Raw genomic sequence first — 10,599 nt, 5'->3', positions numbered from 1 at the left:
TACAACTGTTAATAAAATTATTATTTCCACTTCAAAACGCTTTTAATGAGACACAACAGCTTCCATCATCTCCCCTCAGATATCCACGTATCCACTCCTCTGAGGAGTCCTCGGGGCAGAGGGTGGTTGGGAAGTCTGGGGTTGAGGGGAGGGGGTAGCAGCCCAGTTCTCTGGTTTCACCTTGACCCCGAATCCTCTAACCATTAGACGAAAAAAAAGACCCCGGAGCATCCTCTCCAAATTTCCTACCCTCATTAAGGAATAGACAGCTACAGGACGCTACCAAAAGATCAAAGCTTAATCTGCAGACCCAGGTGACAAAGCTCTAGGAATTTTGTGTAGATTTGCTTTTCTTTGTTTTTTTTTTAAGGAAGGCAGTTCCTACATGCACCCTCCCCTCCCCACCCAAGGAGGCCAGAGGAAAAGCTTTCACGCTATTTCACACCCTAGGAGGATAAATCCAGGTGTTTGCTTCAAGGAGCAGTGTCATTTCCGTCCAAAAGAGCAATTAGAAAAACTTTCACCAGCTTAGAAGATACTGGGTGGGACAAAATTTCTGGGTCCAACCATCCAGTAGCCTCCCCCAACTTCCCCAGGATCCCAGGTTCGGATGGCGGCTGTGGGTGAGGGCTTCCAAACCCAAGCTGCCTTTGAGGTTTCACAAGTCCTGGGGTTTGAAGGGGCTGGGGGTAAGGGGGTAAGGGCGTTCAAGGGGCTGGGGTTGAGGTGGGTGTTTGGGGGTAGCTGGCAGGGACAGACTGGATGAGTCTGTGGTTGGTGCCCTTGGCACCAGGGTTTCAGACAAAAGAATATTGCCCATGGTAGCCCCAGAAAGGAGCTTCTGGGCTGTGCCGCTGGCCCCTCCTCCTCTGCCCTTCCTCCCCTCTGCCTGCCGGGCTGCCTTCGCCCCCTCCCTCCTCTGGGAGCTCCCACTGGGCAGGCAGCAGCAGACCGTGTAAACCCCCTGATGGTGCTCATTCATCACCCCCCCAGGGGGCCAGCTCCCCACTCCAGTAGCCTGGCTGCCCCACCCTATCAACTCCACTGGGAGGTCCTGGCCCCGGCCCCCTCCATCTCAGCAGGGAGCAGCTCGCTGTTTATATAGCTGAATCCCCTTGCCAGCCTTGATGGGGCAGTGCCCGCAGTGCCAGTACCGGTCAGGGCCCCCCCCCCCCGCCCTCCGCAGGTCACCCGGGCTGAAGCCTGAGGAAGGGAAACCCAGAAGCATTTGCCTCCTTCCCTGTACCTCACAAAACCCCATTGCCGCAGCTGACGCACCTCCCCCAGCCTCAGTCGGCCCCATTAACCAAAACAGCTTCATTATGCCCAATTCCAGCTTTCACCGTGGGGCTGATAGCTGTCAGCAGAAATAAGAGTTAATCTGGAATCACTCACATTCGCAGAGCTGCCTGGCTAAGGGGAAGAGATAAACCTTTGATAGAAGCAGAAGTGCACTGCTCATCCAGCCTGTTACCAGCAGAGAGGCTTCTCTCCTCCCTTACCCCTGGGACGCCAGGCTGCAAGACTGCAGCCCTCTGGGGAGAGGCACGTAGCATCTCTCTCTCTCTCTGGCACACACACACACACACACACACACGCACACACACGCACACAGAGGCAGCTCTGACCCTTCCCTCCCCACCACCCACTCCCCATCTCCAGGAATCTCTCTCCAGTGCCATCTGGAAATGCCTAATTCTGTCCCTTTTGCTTTTACTTTGGACCGTGATTAACTTTTTATTTTGGAAAATTACTTTATTATAGATATAGATATGTATGTATGTATATATAAAAAGGTTCCATTTCATTTGTAAAATCTTATTTTTTTCTTTTTTTCTCCTAGAGAAAATGATGACGAGGTTAAAGGAAAAAAATAAGTTACATTACAGTTTCCAAAATGGTTCTCGCTCTCCACTGAAGATGGGCCCCCATCAGGGCTGTAATGCACTCTCGGTCCCAGCTTGTGCTTTGCAAGAAGAGGGAATATAACTAGATTAGTTATTTTAGGTTAAAATAGCCAAGAGACAGACGCCTTCGCCTCAAAAATATTCTGAGACACATAAAAGCAGGAGGAAACAAGTCTCTTCAGTCACAAAATGTTGTACATCCCGCAAATACTAGATTCAATTAATTTAATAAAATAGAATATACATAGAGATTCTGCACAAACGTATTGCTTTCTCCCAACAGCTCCTGGTGTCGGGAACCTCAGCTCCACTGGGCCTGTCTCTCTCAGCCTGGAGCAGGGTGGCCACGGCTGCTGCTTTTAACTCTGGAAATTCCGCTTGCCGGTGCCCAGTGCCACTGAGGCGAGGAGGGTGTCCATATGGAACTTTTCAGGAATATAGCCCAGGAGGAGGAGCTAGGATTTGGCACCCAGTGGAGAAAGGTGAGTGGGAGAGTAGGGCAGGACTCAGGGGTCCAGGTCTGCTGGGTCAGAGGATAAACCAGAGAGACTCAGCACGTCTTTCTTTGGGGGGGGCGAGGCAGCCATGCTGTCGGGAGGGCCGGAGGCCGAGGGATCCTTGGAGTCGCTGGATGGAGCCCTCCGGCGGAGGCAGACACCAGGGCTGGGTGGGGGCCGAGGGCCCTGGCTCTGGCTCTCTGGGGGTTCTATGGAGATACTGGGCGGGCTGAGTTTCTTCTTGGGCCGGCTCCCAGGTCCCCCAAGAGGCTGACCCCTGAGGCTAGAGGGGCCAGGGCCCAGGCGGGGTTGGGAGCCACTGTCCAGGCAGCTGACGGCGATGGAGTGCCTCCTCTGTTCATCCAGCCAGGACGCAGGCCGGCGCGGGCAGCTGCGGGCCTCCACGCTGTAGCACTTCTTCAGGTCCCGTGGGGACGGGGCTTCCTCCTGGCTGCCCACAGGCAGGAGGTCTCCTGAAATCCAGCTCAGCTCCGTGTCCAGCTCTAAGCTGCTTCTGATCTCCGATGGGCCCTTGCTCCACGTGGGTTCTGGGCCCCGGCAGGGGGCTGACGGGGGCATGTGCTTCGAGATCTTGCTCTGGCCGTGGGAATGCTGCTGCACCTGGGCGCTGGAGCGGCCCCAGAAGGAGGAGGCCCCGGCCAGCGGCGGGGAGGGCCCGCTCACCTCCGACAGCAGGTCTTCCCCGCTGTCCAGGCCCTGAACGTCCAGGGAATCCGTCCTTATTGCTGCCTGTATGGGGTGGGGCGAGGGCTCAGCCCAGGGGCTTCCTCTCCCCTGTGAACTGTCCCACTTGGCAGGTCAGAGAGCCCCTCCTCCCCCCCTCCATGGAGTTTCAGGCAGGACCACCCTAGGCAGGGGTACCAGTACCTGCTCTTGTTGGGAGATGCGGGTCATACGCAGTCTGACCTCTGTTGTCCACTGTGCCCCCACCCCCCACCCCCCAGCCTGCAGGAATCGCTCTGTACAGCTCCCAACCCATGCGATCCAAGAAAGCACTGGGCCAGCTCTGCTCCCCAGCTGTTGCTCACAACACCTCCCAGCCTCTGTACAGGCTATTTCTTGGGCCTTAAATACCCTTCCCAAATGGCAAGCATCCCTTGACTTCATGGGCTCAGGTACCCTGTGATGTAATACCCGACTATCTTCACCCCAAAGTAAAACTGACCCCTTCCTCCTCTGCTCCCTGCTGCACCACACACGTGAGCACCCTGTGACCTGTTGCTGCAATGACCTGACGGGGTATATGTCTCTGCTGTTATACCATGAGCTCCAGAGGGCAGGGGCTGTCTCATTTGTCCATGTCCCCGGTGCCCGGCCATGGAGGCTGCTCAGCGAATATTTGCAGAAGGGATGAGGACGGTGCCTGCTCCCCAAATGTGCTGGATTGAGCAGATCCTCATGTAGCTATCCTCACACATGAGGCACACATGGCGTGGGTAGTGGCCTTGTCACAGTGGGGGCAGACAAGCCTCACCTGGCTGCACGAGCTTCTGCTCTGTGCCCCTGGAGTGTGGGCTCTGGAAGGTAGGCGCCGGGCTTGGCCATAAGTGGAGACATCTAAAACGTGCCTTGTGCCCCTTAGCTAGGTCTAGAAGTACAGAGAATAGGGAGGCAGCTCTGCGCCACGGAAAGAGAGGCCAGAGACCAGGTTCTACCTCCAGCCTGACGTGTGTCCCTGGACAACCATGGCCCGCTCTGGTCTCCGGGCCTCCTCGGCGAAACAAAGGAGGGGGTGCAAACTCCAAGAGGACACAGACCACTTCTGCTTTGCCTAGAATTGTGTCCCTGGTATCTAGAACTCAGTCTGGCACATCATTGGCACACAATAAATGTTTGCTGGGAGAATGAAAGTGGCAACCCTGGTCACCACCAACAGCCTAGGATTCCCAGCAGAGAGACCAGCCCCGGTCCGTGTCCACCCTCTACACCTGCTCACCTGGCGCCTGAGTGGCCTCTGAGCCAAAGGGGAGCGGCCTGGTGGGGGCAATTTGGGGATGGTGCCCCACGTGGGAGCACCGTGGGGCTGGAGCAGATGGGGTGCATCTTTGGGAAGCTGCAGGATGTAGCTGGTGTCTGCTGGCTGGGAGTGAACGGACAAGACAGAGCCTGTGAGGGGAGGGGGGAGGGGGAGAGAGAAGAACTGGAGAGTCAATGTGCTGGCTCCCACCTGAGTCCCTCCCGTCCACTCTCCCCACCGGGGCGTCTATCCTCACCACCCAACCCCCACCCTGGATTGAAAGCCACTCCCCTCAGGCTGGGGGCTCCCTCAGGCAGGGGCTGGCTGACCCCTTCAGGCTGGGGGCTCCTCAGAGGTAGGAGACACCTCTTTGTCTGCCTCAGTACCCCTACTTCCCGAGGACAGGACTGGGCTTAGGCAAGGACGGATCTCCTGGTGTGAGCCGAGCTGGCCTGCCCCCAGCCTTGGTACCTGACTGAGCTTTGGGGAGCCCCCAGCCCCTGTGTCCCAGGGACCCCTCGGCAGTGCTCCCATCCCGGCACATGTAGCTGTCATTGGGCAGAGAGTGCGTTCGGCTGACCCCAGACTTCCTCACAGTCAGCAGATCTGGTCGCAGCATGACGGGCACCTCCTCAGTGTGGGACTCCATCTGCAAAAGGAACAGGGGAGGGAGATGGGAGGAAGAGGGGGCATCCAGGTTGGGTAACTGAGGCAGAGCTTGGCAACAGAAACCAGAAGCCCACCCCCACCCCACCCCCCCGGCCAAGGCCTTGGCCCTTCCCCCATCCCCTCCCTGGAGAAGGGGGTGATGGGATGAGTGTGGTCGGGGAGAAGGGACAGACACACGGATGAGCCCTCCATACACAGGGAGGAAGGGGGTAGGAGGATGCCCTGACCCCAGAAGACTATTCATACTGCATCATCTTGGAGCTTTCCACAGGGGATGGCAGAGGGGTGAGGTGTCCAAAGGAGGGAGAGCAGCCCCCAGCCCCCAGCCCCCAGCCCAAGAGCTCATTCTCAAGGCCCCATTGAGAGTCTCTGAAGCTGCACAGTGGAGAGTTAAAAGCTAACAACAGCCCCCCATCCCAATCGCTGTGCTGGGGCTTGGGGAGTAGGGGAGGGCCTTCCTAATGAGCAGGAGACAAGGCAGCCCCGGGCTAACGTGAGCTGAGTGACGGCTGAACAAGTGTGTCACAGCTGGTTCAGCCCCCTCCCCACCTCCCTTTAATTACACAGTGACTCTGGCAGGCGGTGTGTGAGGAGCAAGGCCTGGGTACCATGGGCTCAGGTCCTCCCTTCGTGGACAGACTGCGGGTGGGAGTGGATTTTTTAAAATCTATTTCAAAGAAAGGCAATAATCAGCCTTTGACCCCAGGTGGAGGGAGACAAGGCTTGTTCCCAAGGGATTTCTGCATCACCCTGTCCGTTCCTGGCTCTCAGAGAGGCTGTAGGTTCGTGTCCCGATGTGGACCCAGCCAGTTAAGTAGCCCCAGAAGGCCTGAGAATGGCTGTGTCAGAAAACGGTCTGGATCCTTTACTTCCTCTCTCAGACCCAGGCTCCACTTCTGCCAACCACTCCAAGACCCCCAGGAACCCCTAAGGTCAAGGCCCTGCCCCAACAGAGCCTTGCTGTGAGGAGGGGCCCCCTGTCCCTCCTTAAGTCCCAAGAGGAGGGGGAAGACAGGAAGGAGGGGGCTGCCCACAGTCAGATGGGGACGGGGGAGCCGGGCAAGGGTGGAGAAGCTGCCAGAACACAAAGAATCGCCCCAGGACGTGGGGACATACAGGGACAGTGACGGGGGAGATAGGAACAGCCCCCCAGGTGGAGAAGGGCATGGTGGTGGCAGCAGAGATGTGGCTCTCATCCACTACGTGGTGGTGAATGGCTCATGTTGGGGCAAGGGGGGAAGCGGAGGTGGGAAGGAGGGGTGCAGGGAGGGGGAGGGCTGGCTTGCACGGGGCTCCACATACAGAGACCAACTCTGTGTCCAGACAGGCCCTTCGGTCAGCTGCCTGATAACACCTCTGACCTGAGCTCTGTCACTCCCGGGTGTCTGGATTAACCCTTTCACAACTGCTGCCCCTGGGCCCTTCTGGGCAAGGCCCCAATTTAATCTTATCTAATTACTTTGTCCACCGTGGGGAACCTGAAAGACCTAGCAAAGCCTGGAGCACTAAGTACTGCCTCTGGGTGGGGCCTGGTGGCAGAGTGAGAGGAGGGGAGGGATCTGGAGCCCTGCAGCCAGCCCGGCCCCTGGGGAGGCGGGGAGGGGGCAGTGGGGGGCTGTGTGTATGTACATTGCTCTCCAGGGCACTAAGTAAGAGTGTGTGAGTGTCATCAGGCAAAGAGTCATCCGTCAGAGCTACAGAGCAGGACAGTTCAGACACAATCTCTGACGTCAGAGACAGAGCCTCCATCTCAGCTAGAGGGATCTAGACAGGGAGAGAGATGATCAGGCATAAGAAACAGAGACACTGCACGTTCTCGCGTGCGCACACAGAGCCCCTCTTCCCCGGTCACAAAGCGTAAGGAGAAAAGGCCTCCTTTCTCTCTCCCCACCCCTTTCCCAAGTAAACTGAGAGCGCCTCCCCTCCCCCACCCCCAAACCCCTGCTCTGATCAGAGAGGCTGCGCAGGCAGCAAAGAGCCAGGGCAAACACTGACAAAGCAGGAGACACAGAAACACGTTCTAAAGATGCCCCAGGAACCTTGACAGCCCCTCCCACACTACCACCACCCAGGGAGGGAGCAGGGAGAGGGAAGATCCCAGGAAAAAAATGAAGAAAGGTCCGCAAAGTGCCTCTCTGCTCCCAGCACAGACAGAGCAGCATGGGGGTGGCGGGCGGTGCTGGGGACAAATCTGCCAATCTGATGACTGCTTTCTGACTATTCTCTCTGCTTCCAAAAGCCTGGCAGGACTCGGCTTCCCCCCAGGTTCTGGCGTCTCCCCTCCTGGGCCCTCCTCCTCCTGCTCTCTCCAGCTTAGGTTCTGGGAGATGCTCTCCTCCCGCTGGTCTGAACTGGGCACACTGGGTTGGGCCGCCACAGCGTCTGTCTGGCTCACCTGGGATCTGCAGCCGGGCTTCAGTGCCTACAGGGCCCTGGGGGAGAGCGGGGCCATGCCTCCCAGATGAGCTGACTGCCTGGTCACCTTCTCCACACCCTCCTCTCCCCCAGCACCCTTCCCCATGAGCTTCCTTCAGGATGGGAGGCCTTGGGAAGGGACTTGCTTTCCCACTGATCGTTCTAGGTCGTTGCCAGGTTCAGGTCCCTGTAGTCTATCTGAGGCTGAATCCCAAGAAGAGGTCAGGAACCCTAGAGGCAAGGTCCCTTCCCAGTTGAGGATCACCGTCCATTTCTTTGATCAGGCTACCGGCGTCCCAGGCGCTGGGAACCTGCTTGCCCGCGCCATCATCCATCATGGCCCGCGGAACACTAGGCTTTCTACCTCCAGCTGATACCTGTCTCCTTGCTTCCACTCTGGGTCTACTGGGGGCTTTCCTGCAGTCCTTGACCTAGTAGGAGGGGTGGTGGGGTGCACCTCCAAGTGGAGGGGGTCAGAGGCGGCCAGACAGGTCCCAAGAGGAGAAGGAAGAGGACCCCAGAAAGCAGATCACAGTGAAATGGGACTGGGGGAGAAAAGTATGTGGTGCTGTGGGAAGGGGCAGGGCTTGGGGAGGAAGCCAAGTCCTATTTCCACGAGGTCCCCGGAACCCACTCTCAGGACCAGGTCAGAAGCCACTGGCTACGGAGAGCACCCATCATGCCCAGCTGTTTCCTTAGCTTAAAAAGCCACTAAACAGAGGACTGGGGAGGGGGAGGGCACTGGATACGGAGAAGAAGGAGACTGTGTTCTAAGACATGTCCCTCAATGGGTCCCCTGGCCACCTACACTTCCCCCGAAGCACCTCTCCCCTGGATCTGGTACCTCACTCCCCCTACCCGCTAAGGTCCCACTGCCAACTTGTCTTCTGCTCCATCCATCTCTTTTCTTCCAGGTTCTTTCTTACAACTGCCCTCTCCAGACCCCCTCCTCCAAGTATCCTTCTCCCTCAGAAGTGCGACCTCAGCATTCCTACCTTCCAACCATGTGTTCCAGAGGTTGATCTCAGCCTGAAGAACCCCTGGCTGCCTCCTGCCAGGCCCAAAGCTCAACTGAGGCCCTGAGGCTGTTCTTTCCCCAGACACCCAATGGGCAGGAAACACCCTCCCCGACCCCGTCCCCAGAAGCGTGGCACAGCATGGCACAGCCCAGCACAGTCAGGAGAAGGGGCACAGCACAGGGACACAGTTAACCTGTGGGTTGGAGCCACCCAGGCTGCGGGTGGGAGGGAAGGCAGAGGGCGGGCCTCCTGGGCCTGCCAGCTCGTCCATCAGCTTCAGCTCCCCCTCCAGGGAGCCCTGGATCAGCAGGGATACGGTGTCAAACAGCTGTCTGTCCTGGGGAGGACCAGCCCATAGGGGGAGCCAGAGAGTCAGGGGCGCGGGGGTCAGAGGAGCAGTAACGGGAAATGTCATGGCAGGGGATTGAGAAGAGTCAGAGAGAGAGAAAGAGGTCACACGCGTGCGCACACACGTACACACACAACAGTAACAACAAAGAGACAGAGAAGGAGGAGGGGATGTGGAAGGTGGGGAAGAGAGGTGGGAGGAGGAAGCAGAGACGGGAGATGGAACATGAGAGAGCCCACGGGGGAGAAGGAGAAGGAAAGGGAAGACACCAGGGGAAAAGATTGAGAGATGGAATCAGGCAGGTTGAAGAGGGGGAAGGAAAGAGGTTTGGCAAAATCAGGGCGAGAGGGTAAGAAAGAAACAGGAAGGAAACAGAAAACAGCCTTGAACCTAAGAGCCAGGAAGGGGAGTCCGGGCCGAACGGGAGGCACCGGGACGGACGAGCCAGCACGTGTGCCAGCGACTTGCCGGGGTGGCCCCACGCTGTGAGCGCAGGCAGCCACCTCTGGGGCTGGGCAGGGGCCTGCTCACCCCTCCACCTGCAGGCAGGGGGTCAGACGACTCAGGACGAGCCCCAGGGTCTGCTTGCCGCCCGCTCCCTGTACACCACCCAACCACCGAGCCGCTGAGCACCCATGCCACCGGTCTCCATCCCACACCCCCTTGAGGCGAAGGGGGTGTTTGCTCACCATGGGGTGCTCCAGGGAGAAGTGGGAGACTGCTTCAGCATGGGCTGCAGCATGTGGGGCCCCAGGCTTGGGGCTGCCAGGGCTGTCGGGGCCCTCAGCCCCAGGCCAGAGGAAGGGGCTGCCCGGTGGCGAGGGGGCCTGTGGGCTGAGCGGCTTCATCTCCAGCTCCAGCTCAGCCTCCAGTTCGGCCTCCTCCTTGGCCTCCTTGTTGCTCTCCTCCAGGTGCTTCATGAGCACAGCAATCACCACGTTGACCAGCACAAACTGGGCTGTCAGCACGAAGGACACGAAGTAGATGGGAGAGATGACCGTGTTGTAGCAGGTGGACTCCTGGTCACAGTCCCGGAGGGTGTCCTGGGGAGGCGGGTGAGAGAGGTGAGGTGGTGAGGACAGCGGACAGAGCCATCCTGGGAAATCAGGTCTCTGGTGTCACGGAGTTTTGCAGGGGGAGAAGGAAGGGCAGGAGGAGGGAGTGACGGTGTCCTGTGGGCAGAAGAGTACTAGACACTGTCCGGGGAAGTGTGAGTCAGAGCATGTCCTGGGGAGAGGGAGTTCCAGAGTGTTCCGGCCTGGGGGACAGAAGGTTACATGCTTTTATTCACATCCAGTTCATCTTGAGTCAAGAGGTGGGGCTGTCTCCTTGGGGCCCGAGCCAGCCCTGGGAGGGACCTCGCTGTGGTGGGTTCTCACCTTCATAATGCCATTCCAGTTGTCACCTGTGGAGACTCGGAAGAGGGTCAGGAAGGCCATGCCAAAGTTCCGAAAGGTGGCATGGCGGCCCAGGCCCTCGCAGGGGTGTGTCTCGTCACACTCTGGAGGAGAAGGGAAGGGGACAGAGGCCCGCGTTAGTCCGGGAGCCCCTGGGTCTCCAGCCCTGGCTCCTCTGCCCTCCCTACCCCAACTCACCCAAGTCTCCAAAGAGCTCCACGCCCAGAGCTGCAAAGATGAAAAACAACAACATGAAGAGAAGTCCCAGGTTCCCCACCTGGAAAAGAGGAAAAGAAACGGAAAAGGTGCCACCGGATCTCCCAGCCAGCGTCCCTGAGCCCCCGCCCCTCTGGAGAGCACCCTCCCCT

General features: G+C 58.4%; 1 protein-coding gene across 28 annotated transcripts in view; it reads right to left on the bottom strand.

Moving 5' to 3' along the window:
• Window positions 1–1,740: 1,740 nt before the first annotated feature.
• CACNA1G (calcium voltage-gated channel subunit alpha1 G) overlaps window positions 1,741–10,599 on the bottom strand; it is a 62,264-nt gene continuing 53,405 nt past the window's right edge. For 16 of the 28 annotated variants that reach the window (XM_024743814.1, XM_024743845.1, XM_024743822.1 and 13 more), the window contains 6 exons: window positions 10,430–10,508; window positions 10,214–10,335; window positions 9,524–9,877; window positions 4,854–5,031; window positions 4,362–4,531; window positions 1,834–3,154 (listed from right to left, as the gene is read on the bottom strand). In XM_024743814.1, the coding sequence (XP_024599582.1) occupies window positions 2,414–3,154; window positions 4,362–4,531; window positions 4,854–5,031; window positions 9,524–9,877; window positions 10,214–10,335; window positions 10,430–10,508 (1,644 nt within the window). In that variant the 3' untranslated portion in view covers window positions 1,834–2,413. Of the gene's footprint in view, window positions 3,155–4,361; window positions 4,532–4,853; window positions 5,032–6,680; window positions 6,816–8,678; window positions 8,823–9,523; window positions 9,878–10,213; window positions 10,336–10,429; window positions 10,509–10,599 lie in introns of all 28 variants that reach the window. The other 12 variants (XM_024743781.1, XM_024743771.1, XM_024743790.1 and 9 more) reach the window with 5 other exon arrangements.

Source organism: Neophocaena asiaeorientalis, unplaced genomic scaffold (genome assembly GCF_003031525.2).
Source record: "Neophocaena asiaeorientalis asiaeorientalis breed wild unplaced genomic scaffold, Neophocaena_asiaeorientalis_V1.1 scaffold1, whole genome shotgun sequence".
NCBI classification, from domain to species: domain Eukaryota; kingdom Metazoa; phylum Chordata; class Mammalia; order Artiodactyla; family Phocoenidae; genus Neophocaena; species Neophocaena asiaeorientalis.
The sequence above is the reverse complement of the archived record's forward strand: the minus strand, read 5'-3'. Positions and strand labels throughout refer to the sequence as shown.